General features: G+C 44.6%; 1 protein-coding gene across 2 annotated transcripts in view; it reads right to left on the bottom strand.

Annotated features, from left to right (window-relative positions):
• The window catches only part of NIPAL2 (NIPA like domain containing 2), an 86,096-nt gene extending 68,142 nt beyond the window's left edge, over positions 1–17,954 (bottom strand). Inside the window, exon 1 of one of the 2 annotated variants that reach the window (XM_069600535.1) lies at positions 17,522–17,954. In XM_069600535.1, coding sequence (XP_069456636.1) covers positions 17,522–17,656 — 135 coding nt within the window. In that variant the 5' untranslated portion in view covers positions 17,657–17,954. The remainder of the gene's footprint in view (positions 1–17,521) is intronic. The other variant, XM_069600536.1, reaches the window with a different exon arrangement.
• Positions 17,955–18,308: the final 354 nt, after the last annotated feature.

The following is an 18,308-nucleotide window of genomic DNA, read 5'->3' as shown; positions in this document are numbered from 1 at the left end:
GAAAGAGTTTCCAGCTAATAGAGACACACTTCATTTATTGGGCTTCACTTCATTGTGCCTCACAGATAAGCATTTTATACAAGTTGAAGGTGGGTAGCAACCCTGCATTGAGGCCTTTCAGCACCTCTTTTTCAACAGTATTTGCTTACTTCGTGTCTGTGTATCACATTTTGGTAATTCTTGCAATATTTCAAACTTTTTCATTATCATAGTATTTATTATGATTCTCTGTGATCAGTGATATTTGATGTTACTATTGCAAAAAGATTATGACTTACTGAAGGCTCAGATGATGGCTGGCATTTCCTAGCAATTATATATATATATATATATATATATATATTTTTTTTTTTTTTTTTAATTTAGTTGGTTGTGCCAGGTCTTAGTTATAACATGCAGGATCTAGTTCCTTGACCAGGGATTGAGCCCAGGCCCTCTGCATTGGAAGCATGGCATCGTAACCAATGGAACACCAGGGAAGTCTCAGCAATAAATTATTAAGGTAGGTACACTGTTTTTCTAAGACACAATGCAAAATGCAACATAATTGCACGTTTGATAGACTATGCAAGTGTAAACATTACTTTTACATGCTGCTGCTGCTAAGTCGCTTCAGTCGTGTCTAACTGTGTGTGACCCTATAGACGGCAGCCCACCAGGCTTCCCCGTCCCTGGGATTCTCCAGGCAAGAATACTGGAGTGGGTTGCCATTTCCTTCTCCAATGCATGAAAGTGAAAAGTGAAAGTGAATTCGCTCAGTTGTGTCTGACTCCTAGCGACCCCATGGACTGCAGCCCACCAGGCTCCTCCGTCCATGGGACTTCCCAGGCAAGAGTACTGGAGTGGGTTGCCATTGCCTTCTCCCTTTTACATACTAGGAAACCAAAAATTCATGTGACTTACTTTGTTGCAATACTTGCTCTATTACAGTGGCCTAGAACTGAAACTGCAATATCTCAGACGTATGCCTGTGCACAGTATAAACTGGTATATCTTATTGTTTTTCTGAAATGTTACCTAGTTACTGAAGGTTAATTGCATACTCATTAAATTCATTTGACACATACATGTAAATAGTAATAATTCAGTAAATCCTCATTAATGTCCCTAATTGGTTGAGATGGGGAGGTTCAAATTTGCAATGTTTTCCCAGAAAAGATGGTTTAATTACCTCCAAGGACATATAATAACTTGAGGTAAGAGTCCCTTGGACTTCAAGGAGATCCAACCAGTCCATTCTAAAGGAGATCAGTCCTGGGTGTTCACTGGAAGGACTGATGTTGAAGCTGAAACTCCAATACCTGGGCCATCTGATGAGAAGAGCTGACTCATTTGAAAAGACCCTGGTGCTGGGAAAGATTGAGGGCAGAAGGAGAAGGGCACGACAGAGGATGAGATGGTTAGATGGCATCACTGACTTGATGGACATGGGTTTGGGTGGACTCTGGGAGTTGGTGATGGACAGGGAGGCCTGGCGTGCTACAGTTCATGGGGTCGCAAAGAGTCAGACACGAGTGAGTGACTGAACTGAACTGAATTGAAGCACTACTAAATCCTGTTTCCAATTAGAGGCTCTGGTAAATGTGCTTTAATGATTACAGAATCCTCATCAGAAATCAGTGGTGTCATTTGCATATAGCAAGCAGCCCTTATAAACTTGCCACTTAAATTAAGAGACATCTAGTTTGCTTCATTACTTTATTCAGAGTGCTCTCTGCCTTCCAGCATACAGAATTAGTGGAAGCTTAGGTTCCTCTCCTCCCCCTACCCCTTTTCTCCCCTCCCTATTGATCTGGAGACTGGTGGTCAGGAAAGAGAACAGAGCTGGAGAAGGAAAGTGACTTGTGCAAAGTCACACAGCTAGATAGATACCAGGCCAATTTTGGCCCCAGGAACCCAGCTCACGTCTGAATCACCGTTTCTTCATAGACTGCAATAGGTAACTGTCTGGCTAGTCAATGTTCATTTTCCACAATTTTAAACTTAGCAGGATCTGTTTCTTTTTCCCAGTATACATAAACTAAAGCAAAGATAATAGAAGCAAAGGTGGCTCGGCATCTTCATAACGCGATTACAAGTGCAGACCAGAAACACAGAAAGATGCCCTTTATTTTTGTAGGGTTCACTCCTGTCACTACTGCAGCTTAAGGTCTGGCTTTTCCAGGATGTCTTGGCAAACAGATGGTGGTAGCCACAGCAAAAATTTCTGGAGAATGAGCTTGAAAATATCAGCACTAATAAGTACTCAGGATGTTTTTGTTTTATTTGGAATAACAATCTTCTATCCCACTTTTTGGTGCCAGAATGGTCTTTAGATATTTCACATAAAGTTATTGACCTATAACCATGGGTGGAGGAGTTTGGCCAGATTGTGATGGGATATGATAATAGGGACGTGTGGAATTGGTCATAGTCTGTTCCAGTCTCTGGCTCTGCCTTCAAAACATAAATTTGGAATCAGACCCTGGTGGAGCCAGTATATGGTTCAAAAGAACCATAGATTCAGAGCTAGTTTTGAACACTGTAATAGTCATATTCAACTCACAGCTAGAATAATGCTGTCTCCTGTTCCAGGCAGTAAAATACCCCTGAACATGGAAATGAGAGATCCAGTTTTTAGTATGGGAAATATCACAGGTTAAGTGATTTAGGTCAACTCATCACTGAAGGAGTGATCTTATAGAACCTGAACCTAAAAGGGGATGATATGCCTGAGAAATGAGTACTCAGTTCATCTCATCTCACGGGAAACTCTCAGGAATGAGCTGAGGTGGTTTTGTATTTACACCTAGTAAACAGGTGCAACCTCACTTTCAGAAAGTTGGGAGGGGATAGGAGGACATCCAAAGTCTTTGCAATACATCCTTAAATTTGTAGGAGTAAAGATTCATAATGTGTGCAATTTACTTTCAAATGATACATGACAATATAAATAAAACATAGGAAGGGAGAGGGAGAGACAAAGAGAATGAGCAAGAACAAACAAACGTTGGTATAGTGTTAACAAGTGAATCTCCAGATGAAGACATGTGGTGTTTACTGTATTATTCTTCTGAGTTTTCTATAGGTTGGAAAAATTCCAAACTAAGAAGTTAAAAAATCTGCTTTAGAGGCTCAATGAATTTTTTAAGACAATATGGGTTCATTTTAAAAGAGTTCAAAGAGGAGATGATAACAAGGAAAGAAAAAAAAGCGAGAAATAAATAGGAAGCTGGCTGAACTAAGGAAAGAGATTAATGAGAAAAATAAGACCACTGCACAACTTAAAACCACATGTAGACACTGGTTGGGAAAAATATGCAAGGTGGAGGAAAAGGACATAAAATGTAAGTGACCACAGAGAAGATGGTGGATATGGGAGACAGACAAAGTCCACATCAGAGGCTGTTTGCTCAGTCATGAGCCCATTTGGTATTTATTTAGCAACTAATAAATATTAGGTCCTATTTCAGGAACAAAGGATGCAAAGAATCCTCGAGAAGCTCAGAAGAGGTAGAAAAAGTGACCAATAACAGACGGCTGCTGCTGCTAAGTCGCTCAGTCGTGTCCGACTCTTTGTGACCTTGTGGACTGTAGCTCCTCTGTCCATGGGATTCTCCAGGCAAGAAAACTGGAGTAGAGTGCCATGCCCTCCTCCAGAGGGATCTTCCTGACCGAGGGATTGAACCCGCATCTCACGTCTCCTGCATTGGCAGGCGCGTTCTTTACCACTAGCACCACGTGGGAAGCCCAGTAACAGCCTGGTAGTGGTTTGGTTGCTCAACCGTGTCTGGCTCTTGGGACCCCACAGACTGTAGCCTGCCAGGCTCCTCTGTCCATGGGATTCTCCAGGCAAGAACATTGGAGTGGGTTGCCATTTCCTTCTCCAGGGGATCTTCCTGACACAGGAATCAAACCCAGGTCTCCTGCATTGCAGGCAGATTCTTTACTGACTGAGCTACGAGGGAAGCCCCCCGCCTACCACTTGTGAAATCTATAATAGAGGTACGCTCTATAGAACCCATGCAAACAGAAGGGACAGAGCTCAAGTCTGCCTAGACTGGAGAGTATATTAGCTTCCTGAGGCTGCTGTAACAAATCAACATAAACCTGGTAGCTTAAAACAACAGAAGTTTATTCTCTCACGGTTCTGGAGCCTGGAAGCTCCAAATCAACTTCATTGGGCTGAAACCAAGGCGGCAGGGCCACACTCCCTCTGGAGTTTCTAGCAAAGAATCTATTCCGTGCCTCCCCCAGTTTCTGGTGGCTGCTGGCACATCCTTGGTTTATGGTTGCATCACTCTCTGCATTGCCTTCCTCTTCCATGTGAAATCTCCCTGTGTCTCCCTCTCATAAAAAAAGAAAAAAGATAACATGTGATGGCATTTAGGGTCCATCCAGATACTCCAGGATAATCTTCTTGTCTCGAGATCTTTATCTTAATTACATTGGCATGACTCCAGTATAGCTGGACTGGAGGGGCAGGCAGCAGCCTTTTGATGCCATGGGTCTGCAGGTGGTACTACAACATGAAGGATGCTAAACCAGAGAAGGATAGGTTCAAGGGAGACATTTAGAAGACATCCTGGTGCAGTGTGGAGGATGGACTGGGAGGGAGCAAGGCCAGGGAACAGGAAAACCAGTTAGGAGACACTTTGGGATCTCAGAAGAAGGAGGGTAAATGTGGAGAGTTAACTACAACAGGGCCACGAAGAAACAATATTCATATTCATTTCGGCAAACGTTGGAAATATGTAATACTTTTTAGAATGCTGAATGGGTTCGACTATTCTTACCCCTAATCTCCTTTGCCCTTGTAGATAATTGCATTGTCTGCAATACTAACCCAAACTAAGTTAAAGCTATAATCCCATACGTAAAAATGAAGAAAGAAAAAATGTCATTCCAGAAGAGATTTTTGTTATCTTGGTTTTTGTATGCCATAAGGTTATTGCCTTTCTATCCTGAGAAAGTCTCATAGCATTGGATCCAACTCTGGTGATTTAAAGCCAACAGAGAAGGTCAGGATTACAAAACACACTGTATGGTTGCTATTCTACAAGCTATTCTATGCCAATTTTTAATCAACCTTAAAAACCTAGGCAGAAAAGCCCAACATACTGCCTTCCCATACAATTAAGCACTGTTACATTTTGTCTTTTACTTGGGAACACATTTACTTACATAATTGTACATCCCTTATCTTAAAAAACTGAGCTCCATTAACGATAAGCCTTACTTAGCTTACTAAGCCACCATGTTTGTTGTTTTTGAGAAATTTAAGTTGTAGCAGAACAAATTTATGGGAAAAATGTAATAAGACATCCTTTGGGAGCTTTTAACACTTTATTAAAAGGAGAACAACAATAGTCAAGAAAGGTGAGATATCACTTAAGGAAATCTTAAACTTGGGTCTATTACAAAACAAATCAATCCTGTTTAACACTGGAAAGGGGATCTTTGAAACAAGGACTGACATGCTGAACACAAAGAATGCTATTGTTTGCATCCAGATCAATATGAGGTCCCATAACTTTCAAATTTTGCAAGAATATATTCTTAATAATAATTTAACAAAACTGGTCATTCTTTGTTGTCATAGAAGCAGGATTGCCGGCTGCCTTTTGCAGGGAAATCCCAGGATGTGTGACAGGCTTCCTCCCTTGAGCTGGAAAACCTGGGAGCTCGCTGAATTATAGCTCTTTCCCCCACACCTGCTTGGGTTTCAAGAGTACATGACTCTTTTGAGAGCGATGCCGGCCTTGAACTTGGGCTGTATTTTGCCAGCTCCATCCTCCTGGAGACAACTCCACTGTGTATGTCAGGCCCCAGCCCCTGGGTGAGTTTTTGCCTCAATATAGGGGAGGGATCGTGACTCTGCCTCTTACTGACACGCATCTGCCTGAGACTCCTGCAGCCCTCTCCACCCACCAGACCAGATCTTTCTGACATCAAGGCAGGAATCAAGTGCAGATTTTCTCCTCTGGGACACTGTGACCTGGACACTCCATTGCCTCTAAAGGGCCAGTACTCATAACCAAATAAATTCCCCTAACCCCAAGCTCCCCCTTTCCTGGCAAAATTCTCACATCCCACTGGTCCAGCAACCAGGTCCCAACCCACCTTATGGTCAACCCACCTCTGATACCCAAAGAACTCATTGATGGTGACTGTGATTTGGGTCTGCAAGTACATACAGTTCAGAAGTCTAATAAAATGCTATGCATGTAACTCAGGAGTATTCTCGACTTTGTGGCTGTGGCCGCCGCTTGTAAGAGGAGGTCCACTTGCACCTTGTTCACAAAGAACCACTCGTTTCTCCACTGCTGCGGCTCAGGCAGTCACATCCAAAGGCACATCACACTGTCTCCTCTTCTGCTTTGGCTCTCTTTACTTGCAGTTATGTAACTGTACTATGCTGGTCCTGGAAACACAACGGAAGCAGTCCATCAGATTGTATAAGCAAGGGCAGCTTCACACCAGTCCTTCCACTGTGATTTTCCAAGTATTTCTAATGCATTCTCGTTCTCTGTCTATATCTTTCACACACACACACTGTGCATTGTATAATGTACACCTGCGTGTGTGCACTCTTTGCGACCCTAGGGACTGTAACTCTCCAGGCTCCTCTGTCCATGGGATTCTCCTGTCAAGAATACTGGAGTGGGTTGCCACGCCCCCCTCCAGGGGACCTTTCTGCCCAGGGCTCAAACCTGTGCCTCTGTCTCCTACATTGGCAGGCGGGTTCTTTACCACTAATACCACCTGGGAAGCCCCCGTATAAAGTATGTGCTGTGCTGCGCTTAGTTGCCCAGTCACATCCGACTCTTTGCGACCCCATGGACTGCAGCCCACCAGGCTCCTCTGTCCATGGGGATTCTCCTGGCAAGAATACTGCAGTGGGTTGCCATGCCCTCCTCCAGGGGATCTTTCTGACCCAGGAATCGAACTGGGGTCTCCCACATTGCAGGCGGATTCTTTACCAGCTGAGCTACCGGGAAAGCCCTGGATAATGGATATATGGTCTAATTGACGTGTATCACACCCCATATATGGCTACAGTTTGAGGACAGAGTCCATGTTCCCGATTTCTCTGGTATTACTGCCCAACGCTCTTGAGAAGGGCTCTCTACTTGTGATTTTTACTGAGTGGAATGTTGGCTGCATTTCGGCCGTCACTGTTGATTAGCTGATCAAACTCAGTGTGGGCTGTAATGATGGAAAAGAGTATCACTGTCTCCCAAATAGCCCCGGAACAATCAGAGCCCTGCAAGTCCAGAGGTTGAAGAGGAAAGAAAGACCTCCCAGGATTCACAGGACTGACCTCAACCTTGAATGACATTATTGGCAATGCTGACCTGGCTTCTAGGACTCCGTACAACGTTGCACTCACATACCACACCTATTTCACTTAAATCCACTAAACTTTTAGGAGGCTCCTCCCTTCTGAAGAGGTGGTTGTTGACGGTAAAGACATCACTAAGCAGGTAGAGGTAAGACTGAGATGCTGCTTTTGCCAGCGGGTACCCTCTGACTTTTCTGTCTGCAGAAAGACAAGAGGCTTTTCTAGAAGTCCCTCTTGAGGGAGAAAACATGAGTGGGGGTGGTAAGTCTCGAATTTAGAGATAAGTCACAGCTTAGAGTTGATGCTAAGAAAAATATTTCAGAAATTGATCCTATAACTAAGCTTTTAAGGAGATTACTGCTATGGTTCACCCATAATGGCAAGGCGGGCTTCACTGGGATGACTTTGCTGGGGCTGCTCCTCTGAGGCAGGATGTAGAAAGTGAAGGTCTCTGATGAGCTGGGGGGAGAGGTGGCTGCCCAAGAAGACAGTGAACCAGAGGAGGAGGACTCCAGCCTACCCAGTGGTCACCGCTGTTAGGACTACGTAGTACCTCTCATCCTGGCTACAGGACTTGTCTTTCACCAGCCCTTCCCAAGGGCTCATGTTCTTTGGGCCTTGGCAACTGGTTCAGGAAAGGACATGGACCTAACCTCGTCCAGTCAGACTAAAGGCAATGGATTTTCATTGGTGGAGAAAGTCAAGCTTTCCTTCCTGAAAATGAAAAGGGAGGATGAAGGCTACGGGGGTGAGCCTGCAAAAAGTGGGATCAACAGTCCCGAGGAACAGAAGTGGAGGAGGAGAGGGATAGCCTGCGTTTGCCATGTGACTGCAGTGTGTGCATCAAGGCTGGTGTGGACCCGGAGTTCTTCCGGCCTTCCATGTCATCCATACTGATTAAGTTCCTCTATTATTTAAGCCAGTTAAAGTTAGGTTTCCTGGGACTCACCAACCAAAGCCTCTTAACTTACAAAGCGTTCTTGGTCGGGAAGCCAAGTGCCAAAGCCAGAAGAGAGAACAGACCCCTGTTGCAAGCCACAGAGGTCAGGCGGGGGGCCCAAGTTACTGAAACCATTTGAGAGGTGCTGAGAAGGTGAGGGGGTGGCTTAGGGAACCACAGTGTTGAGGCTGCTGGCAGACCTCAGAATGACCTGCCAAGACCAGGGTGGGTCTCTGAAGGAGGCATGCCAGGACAAATATAATATTTGTTGAGGTGTGGAGCTCATGACTAAACATAAGCTAGCCCGTGTTTACACAAGCCTGTGTTTACTCTGCATCTCCTGACATGTGCCAAAGACGACAGGAGAACACGCTGGGAGTGGCCATGGTCCAGGCCAAGCGACAAGATGAAGTAAACGCACAGGTGTGCACATGAGAACTAGGTGGAGGGCAAAGTGGTAAGCCTCCGGGCAATGAAGACTCCAGTGGACCAGGGCAGAGTAAGAAGAGCTCTGACTTTATGTAAAGTGCAATTCTCTTGGAACAGAGAATCACATCCAAGAGAAAGGGCAGGTTATGAGGGTGTAAACGGAGTGGAGGAATACTGGACCTTTAGGAAAAAAAAAACAAAGCCAAAACAAATAAACAAAAACACCCCTAAAATAAACAGCATTTAGGTCTCAATGTTGACACAGCATGAGCTTTCCCAAGCTGGGGTGCTGGTCCTTAGTTGGTTAAACTACCGTCAGCATCTGGAGATGTCATCACACTTCTGACACCAAATCCTGTCAGCTGTTCCCAGAGCCACACATCCATCCTTCCCCAATCCAGAAGCCTGGAAAGAAGCAGAAGACATGGGGGAAATCCTTGCCTTAGTACACTTGCCTTAGATGACAAGTGTTTCAGCTAAGAAATTACTACAATCAAGAAGTGTTCTGTAATGTGACTATGTCTGGAGAGTGAAGGGGAGGCAAACATCAAATGGAGTGAGGAAGGCAGTGGAGGCAAAGAAATAGTTGGTTCTGGATTAAAGAAAAGAGAGTTGCATCAAATAACTGACAGAATTTCTTATTTCCATTTGCGATGAGTTAAATGCTCAAAATTCTCCAAGCCAGGCTTCAACAGTACATGAACTGTGAACTTCCAGATGTTCAAGTTGGATTTAGAAAAGGAGGAACCAGAGATCAAATTGCCAACATCCGTTGGATCATTGAAAAAGCAGGAGAGTTCCAGAAAAACACCTACTTCTGCTTTATTGACTACTCCAAAGCCTTTGACTGTGTGCATCACAACAAACTGTGGAAAATTCTTCAAGAGATGGGAAGACCAGACCACCTTACCTGCCTCCTGAGAAACCTGTATGCAGGTCAAGAAGCAATAGTTAGAACCAGACATAGAACCACAGACTGGTTCCAAATTGGGAAAAGAGTCCGTCAAGGCTGCATATTCCCACCCTGCTTATGTATCTTACATGCAAAGTACATCATGTGAAATGCCAGGCTGGATGAAACACAAGCCAGAATTAAGACTGCTGGGAGAAATAACAATAACCTCAGATAGGCAAGTGACACCACCCTTATGGCAGAAAGCAAAGAAGAACTAAAGAGCCTCCTGATGAAAGTGAAAGAGGAGAATGAAAAACTTGCCTTAAGACTCAACATTCAAAAAATGAAGATCATGGCATCTGGTCCCTTCATTTCATGACAAATAGATGGGGAAACAATGGAAACAGTGAGAGACTTTATTTTGGGGGGCTCCAAAATCACTGCAGATGGTGATTGCAGTCATGAAATTAAAAGATGCTTGCTACTTGGAAGAAAAGCTACCTAGACAGCATATTAAAAAAAAGGAGACATTACTTTGCCAACAAAGGTCCATTTAGTCAAAGCTATGGTTTTTCCAGTAGTCATGTATGGATGTGAAAGTTGGACTATAAAGAAAGCTGAGCACCAAAGAATTAACGTTTTTGAACTGTGGTGTTGGAGAAGACTCTTGAGAGTTCCTTGGACTGCAAGGAGATCCAACCAGTCGATCCTAAAGGAATCAGTCCTGAATATTCATTGAAAGGACTGATGCTGAAGCTGAAACTCCAATACTTTTGCCACCTGATGCAAAGAACTGACTCTTTCCCTGATGCTGGGAAAGATTGAAGGCAGGAAGAGAAGGGGATGACAGAGGATAAGATGGTTGGATGGTGTCACTGACTCGATGGACATGAGTTTGAGTGAGCTCCACAAGTTGGTGATGTACAGGGAAGCTTGGAGTGCTGCAGCCCATGGGGCTGCAAAGAGTCGGACACGACTGAGTGACTGAACTGACTGAAGTTCAATAATGACTAATCATTAGAAATATATATTTTATGATACTTCCTATAACATAGGTTGGCTTAATACTTCTAATAATAGCTAGTTTTAAAAAACAGTTTTGCAGATTACCTTTAATTGGTTGGGCCGGGTCTTAGTTGTCTTTGAGCTGTGGCATGTGAGATCTAGTTCCCTGATCAGGGATTGAACCTGGGCCTTGGGAGCAAGGAGTCTTAGCCACTGGACTACCAGGGAAGTCCCTAGCTAGTGTTTATTCTGTGCTTTCTATGTGTCTGGCCCTGCTAACTATTTGATAGATATTATCTTATTTTATTCCTACATCAACCCTATAAGGTATATAGTGTTATTAGTGTTATTGCTATTACCATTTTGATAGAGAAAGTCAAGATTTGGAGAAATTTAGAAAATTGCCAACACATCTAGTAAAGAGGCCAAGCTTTTTAAAGCACCCTATCCTAGAACAAAAAGGATAGCTTAGGGAAAAGTCATCTTTTCCATAGTAAACTCTCAAATGCCAATTTGAACAATCACCAACACTTTAAAAAGAAATTGTTTAAATAATTCTCCTAAACAAACAAAATGAATCCAGCGTACCATTTCCCACGCTATCTGAGTAAAACATGCAAGTTGAACAGTCACAGCATTGATAATATTTAAAAAATTTTTTTAATTGTAGAATATAATAGATACAGGCAATTGCAAAGAAAATGATACAGATGAATAAATTACTAAAATGAATTATTATAAGGCAAACACTCTCCTAACAGCATCCAGATCACGAAACAGTAACTGGGTGCCCACCCAAAGCCCTCCCTTTGCTTCATCCCATCACAGCCTCTTCATACCCCAAGGAAACCCCGGTCTGACTTCATGGTGATCCCTTCCTTCCTTTTGCTTATGGTTTCACCACAGAAGCGTGCTCCCTGAACACCGTGAAGGGAGGCTGTCATTTTTGTCTAATACATCTTCTAGTTGTATTTTAATCTGCAAGGAGAATCTCTATCCTTGCTCTCCCCTTTTTTCCCCCTGTAAAAGTGATTTGCAAAGAAACTGAGCCACATAAACCTGTAAACCGGTGAAGTTTCCCACAGCCTGAACTTAGCTGATTGCATGAATGCAACTTTATAACCAGTTAGTAGGAATCGGCTTCCCTGGTGGCTCAGTGGTAGAGAATTCACCTGCAATGCAGGAGAAGCAGAAGATACAGGTTCAGTCCCTGGGTTGGGAAAATCCTCTGGAGGAGGAAATGGCAACCTACTTCAGCATTCTTGCCTGGAGAATCCTGTGGGCAGAGGAACCTGGTGGGCTACAGCCTGTGGGGTCACAAAGAGTGGGAATGACAGGTAGATTTAAATGCAAACATGTGGTGTGACAAATTCACGATAGCATTAAGAATCTGTTGCTCAATTAAGGACCATGGGATGACTATGATGATGATAATGGTTACAAAAGCTTTGATACAGTTGCTTTGAGGTAATTGATTTCTTCCTTCCTCCTTTTTGCTGCCTTATACTGTACATACATCTTGAAGAAAACCTGGTAAAGAGGAAATGCCACATTGGCTATATAAGGAAGGCTAAAAAAACAAAGGTCAATAAGTATAAACAAAATTTAAAAAGAGGCTTTTCTTGGGAAGGAAATGGAAAGGACCAGTAACCTCCACCTCGCCCTTTGGTTATTTGTAAGTTTTGACACTTTTCTGTCTCCAAGAGGCAATCAGATGCAGTGACCAGCAGAAAAGAGATAAATGGTAGCAAAGCAAAATCAATAAAAGGGCACTATAAAACCCAATGTGATTTTTCTTTAGTCCAGCGAGACAAGCCATATTCATTTTCCCTTACCACATTCTTTTCAAGCTTTAGTTTCTAAGCAATGGCCTTCAGGCATGGAATAAAAATAGCTCTGCAGTTAAACCTACTTGCTGTAAGATCTGGGGGCAACTGATTTAACACAAATTTCCTTACATGAACAGTGAGGATAATATGTATCTTACAAGGTTGTTGGGGGGCTAGAATGAGATAATAGCTATAAAGTGTCACATAGCAAATGCATAACAAATGTCAGTCTCTTCCATTCCCCTCTTCCCTGCCAAGATGTATCAATTTTCCTTTAAATATGTTGACTTTAAAAATCCAAGCCATTGAAAATCAAAAGTTCAAACAAAGGACATTAAAAAATCTGAATTCTTCATTTTACCCGATGCAGAAGAAACCTTTCTGACAGTATCTTTGCGAATTTAGATATTTCGCAATGTGCATAAACTTAAAGAAACAGCCACGAAACCCCTCCTTTACAATATTTCCCACATTCATCCTTTCCTGTCCAGTCCCTCTACAGCCTTGCTGGATTGGCACTTATTCATTCAACCAGATAACATGAAAAAGACTGTGGGTCTTTCATTCTAAGCATAAGTTTACCAGCAAGGAAAACTGAAGCCCAGTGTGACTTGCCTACACGCACTGAGCTAGTTGACAGCAGGAACTAGACAACAGCCTCTGACGCTTGTTGCAAATTAAATGCCTACAGGGGTCAGTAGGTAAAAGAGAAGACAGCAGGGGTGGGGAGCCCAAGTGGGGAGCACAGATGTTCTGAGCTGTGAGCTCCCCCTCACAGTTATCATGCGGGGAAGAGGGCCAAGTTGCTAGCACTTCTGATGTTTAAAAAGATCATGGAAATTTGAAACCTTACATACTCATTTTTTAAATGTTGGCAATGTATTAAACATTTTTAAACCTCTGTGCAGTTTGACACAAGACACATCTACAGGCTGGATTCGGTCCACAGTTGGCCTGTTTGAGGCTCCTTCACACTGCTAACCCCAATTCAAATGCCTTTCATTTGCTTTGGGAGAAGGAAATGGCAACCCACTCCAGTATTCTTGCCTGGAGAATCCCAGGGACAGAGGAGCCTGATGGGCTGCCGTCTATGGGATCGCACAGTCAGACACGTCTGAAGCGACTTAGCAGCAGCAGCAGCAGCAGCATTTGTTTTGATTGCCTCACTCTCTGTTCACAAAAAAACCTTCAATGGCTCCCCACTGTCTAGCAGTTAGAGTCCAAACATCTTAACCCGTTGCCCTTCAAGGCAACTCACGTCAATATCTAAGACCTGAAACTGTACTCACACTTTCTGGTCACTGTCAGTTTTCTACTGCAACCAGAATGGCCACTGACTTCTATTCTACATACAAAAACGTTCAGAAGGGCACCTGTCCAGACCATGTGGGCTGCTCCTTGGTCTCCAGACTTTCTCCTTTCTTGCAATGCCTTCCATCTGTGCACTCTCATTAATGAAACTCTGTCTTTAAGTGTCCAGCTCAAATAGCACCTCTCTGGAAAACATCCCTGATGGCCCCTGCTAAAAGCCACTTTATTCTGAATTCCCAAAGGACTTTATATTCCTCATATGACACTTAAAACATACTGCCTTGCTTTAGAGTTACCTACATAGCTTGTTTCCCCAAGCATCTAATAACAAGAAGGAAGGAAGAATTTGCGTCTAAAGACTATGTTGAATATTCCATAGTGCTTTGTACTATGGGGAGTTCAATAATCATCTTAGAAGCATTATCTTTTTATACTGAAAACTTGTGGATCAAACATAAAGAAAATACCTTTGCAGAACTTAATTGCATTTATACTTGTATAGGCAGATGCCTAAGTGATGCAGGTTGGACAAAAGCCTTGCTTCCCTGATTCCCTAGAACACTTTCCCCACTGAACTCCCACTTATTACTTGTTTGGGGATTTCTTCCTCTAAAACCACTCACTTCTTTGCCTTAGATGTCACTGATTCTAAGAAGGCACTGTTAAATATTCATCTGTCACCTGAAATGTGTTTCAGGGAAGTTGCTCTTTTTCTGTGAGTAAGGTGGTGCAGGTGGTACAGATGGTGACTGCAGCCATGAAATTAAAAGACGCTTACTCCTTGGAAGAAAAGTTATAACCAACCTAGATAGCATATTCAAAAGCAGAGACATGACTTTGACAACTAAGGTCCGTCTAGTCAAGGCTATGGTTTTTCCTGTGGTCATGTATGGATGTGAGAGTTGGACTGTGAAGGCGGCTGAGTGCTGAAGAATTGATGCTTTTGAACTGTGGTGTTGGAGAAGACTCTTGAGAGTCCCCTGGACTGCAAGGAGATCCAAGCAGTCCATTCTGAAAGAGGTCAGCCCTGGGATTTCTTTGGAAGGAATGATGCTAAAGCTGAAACTCCAGTACTTTGGCCACCTCATGCGAAGAACTGACTCATTGGAAAAGACTCTGATGCTGGGAGGGATTGGGGGCAGGAGGAGAAGGGAACGACAGAGGATGAGATGGCTGGATGGCATCACTGACTCGATGGATGTGAGTCTGAGTGAACTCCGGGAGTTGGTGATGGACAGGGAGGCCTAGCGTGCTGCGATTCATGGGGTCGAAAAGAGTTGGACACGACTGAGCAACTGAACTGAACTGAACTGAAGGTTAATTTATCAGATCTGATGGTTATCTCTTGAAAAAACACAGAGAGCTGAGCTATTACCGAACAGACACTGTCCAAATATTTCAGTAGTGATAAAATTTATTAAACTCTGGCTATCTAGTAATCAGGGCTTCCCTGGTGGCTTACTCAGTAAAGAATCTGCCAGCAGTGCAGGAGTACTGCTTGCAATGCAGGAGACCGGAGTTCAATCCCTGGGTTGGGAAGATCCCCCGGAGTAGGAAATGGCAACCCAGTCTAGTATTCTCGCCTGGGAAATCCCATGAAGGGAGGAGCTTGGTGGGCTATAGTCCATGGGATTGCCAGAGTCGGACATGACTTAGCTACTAAACCACCACCCAGTAATCATGGTTAACTTTGAGTGTGGAAGTCCTAAACTTATATCTCTTATTTTGTTTTCTTGAAGCCACTCCCATTTGCAGCTATCTATAATCAATTAGGGCTTCCCTCCTGGCTCAGATAGTAAAGAATCCACCTGCAATGTGGGAGACCTGGGTTCAGTCCCTGGGTTGGGAAGATCCCCTGAAGGAGGGCATGACAACCCACTCCAGTATTCTTGCCTGGAGAATCCCCATGGACAGAGGAACTTGGTGGCTACAGTCCATGGGGTAACAAAGAGTTGGACACGACTGAGAGACTTAAGCACGGTACATAATCAGTTAATGTCCAAAAAGAAAAGAAAAATTAGATTCCATTTTATTTCTACTGGCCTGCTCAGCACAAGAGGCACTCAATAAAATGTTTGCTGAATGAATTTTTAAAAATCAAGTTTTACTTTTGCTTAAAAACAAATGCAATCAATGAAAAGTTAAAATACCACAATCTTATAAGATAGTTTAAATCTGCATAATAATGGGAAAAGTTGATACAGTCTTACCTCAAACTAGCTATGGTTTGGGTGTCAGCTGAGTAGTTTCGATTAGCATATTCCTGATACACTCTTTCTAACCTGTACAAACCTATACTGTCAAAGGCAAGTTAAGCCTTGCAAACATAAAGTTAAGTTTTCACATTTACGTCACATAATAAGCTATGTTTGGTGTCAGAGAGCCAAGACAATCTTGAATTCCAGGAAGCATTAAAGAAAACTAATGTCTACAGAGGTTTCCGCTCTGCAAACAATGTTTTCACCTGTTTTGGATGATGCCATCTCAGGTCACATTTACTAACTCTTTAATTCCTTTACCAAAAAGACAAAAAATCAGTCAACTTTTATTGGGACTGTTCCTAGCATTAGCATATTATAATATGTTTTATAACATAAGCTAGCATAAGCATAGTATAACAGATATGCTCAAAGAACTTCCCATGAAAAGCAGTCTTTGTAACTCTTCTTGGTAGAAGGAAGGAGAAATGGAATCTAATAGGCTCAGTGTCCTCTCATTTTTCCTGTTTTAGTATGTTTTGTGGTAAAACACACTCACAGTGACATTCTCTCCTCTGTTGAAAACTAACAAGGTGGTTTTCTGTCTTTATATAAATAAATTATCTTCTGAGCTACATTTTTGAAAACAAAATTCTAACATTTCAGAAACTAACATTCAAAACACTTGGCAAGCATAAAGGCTTCCAGGTGTTTGATTATTGGTTAAAGCCCTTGATTTAGACCAACAACAGATATTTTATAATTACACTGTTGTAAAATTAAAAGACCTATTGATTTGTTAAAGTACAAGAACAAAGTAACACATTATGAAAATAGAAGGGAGCCTGGAATCCACCATACCAAGATCACTTGCTCATTTTTTGAAAGAATATAAGAGGAAGGGCTTTTTCCGCGCGCCCCCACCCCCAACTCCTGCTCTTAAACCAAGCCTGAAATAAATGGGCAGCTCCAATCCCCTTTGATCTTGTTAAATGTGTGTTTCCAGCGTACATGGGCGTTGTTGAGGCTGACGACGTTTTCCCACTGGGCCGGTGAGCAAGCAGAGTCTGGCAACTGCAACCTGAGAATGTCAGCGTTCCTGGTGAGGAAATGGAAGGAGCTGAGCTGACACACTGGGGACACACACACACACACACACACACACACACAGAGTCACGCTCAGAGCATCTGCACAGAGGTGCTATCTGGTGGCCTTGAACCAGTTCTCTGATTCTGAGAATACAGTGTCACTCATGTTTTTAACTGTAAAATGATCCTGGGGGCGAATACGGGTGGAGGAGGTTTGCCCCCACACGCCTTAGAGTCCATCTGGGAGAAGAGGGCGGATTCAGGCTGGAGAGGTGGGATGTCTGGGGACACAGAGGCCCAGAACCGCCGGCCTGTGCGACCCACTCCCGGGGGCGGCTGCCCAGGGCGTCCCCGCTCTCCCGAACGCCGGGCAGTGAGGTCCACGTGTGGAAACTGCGTGTCAGCTCCGCCCACGTGGGCAGCCCGGTGTCCTCGGGACCGTCCGGCCGGAGGGCGGCCCCAACCCGGCCCCCACCGGGCGGCGGGGCGGCCGGCCCTTACCTGGTTCCGGCGGTACCACGCGCCCGACAGGGAGCCGTTGCCGGCGCCCCGCGCCCCGTACGTGAAGTTCCGAGCCAGCTCGTCCAGGACGGCCGAGGCGGCGGCCCCGGGGTCCCCCGGCGCCGGCGCCGCCATGAGCACTCGCTGCCCGCTCGCCGGGGCTCGGGCTCCGGCCGCCTCCCGGCCCGGCCGCACCCGCCAGACGCCGCGAAGGAGGCGCGCCCTGCGGAGGCCGCGCCCGGGCCGCGCCGGAGCCACTTCCTGCTCGGTGTCCGGGCAAAGCGGGCGCGCCCGGGCCACCTGGTTCCCGCCCCCGCGCGGCGCCAGGTGCCCCGGGGGCCTTCCCGCGCTGCGGCCTCCAGGGGCGGCTCGGCCCGGCCCGCAGCTCCGCGTGGCCCGGCCTGGGCGCGCAGATGCCTCACGACGGGCCCCACTCTGCGCGCGGGGTCGGGATGCGCTCAAGACCAAAGGACTTCCAACCCCAGGGGCGCAGAGTCAACACTTAAAACTAAAGTGAACAGGAGTGAAAGGAGACATTCAATTCAGTTCCGTCGCTCAGTCCTGTCCGACTCTGCGACCCCACGGACTGCAGCGCGCCAGGCCTCCCTGTCCATCACCAACTCCCGGAGTTTATTCAAACTCATGTCCATTGAGTCGGTGATGCCATCCAGCCATCTGATCCTCTGTCATCCCCTTCTCCTCCTGCCTTCAATCTTTCCTAGCATCTGGGTCTTTTCCAATGAGTCAGTTCTTCCCATCAGGTGGTCAAAGTATTGGAGTTTCAGCT

The sequence above is a fragment of the Ovis canadensis genome, chromosome 9 (genome assembly GCF_042477335.2).
Source record: "Ovis canadensis isolate MfBH-ARS-UI-01 breed Bighorn chromosome 9, ARS-UI_OviCan_v2, whole genome shotgun sequence".
NCBI classification, from domain to species: Eukaryota; Metazoa; Chordata; class Mammalia; order Artiodactyla; family Bovidae; genus Ovis; species Ovis canadensis.
Note: the sequence above shows the minus strand (reverse complement) of the source record. Positions and strands in the feature narration are given on the sequence as shown.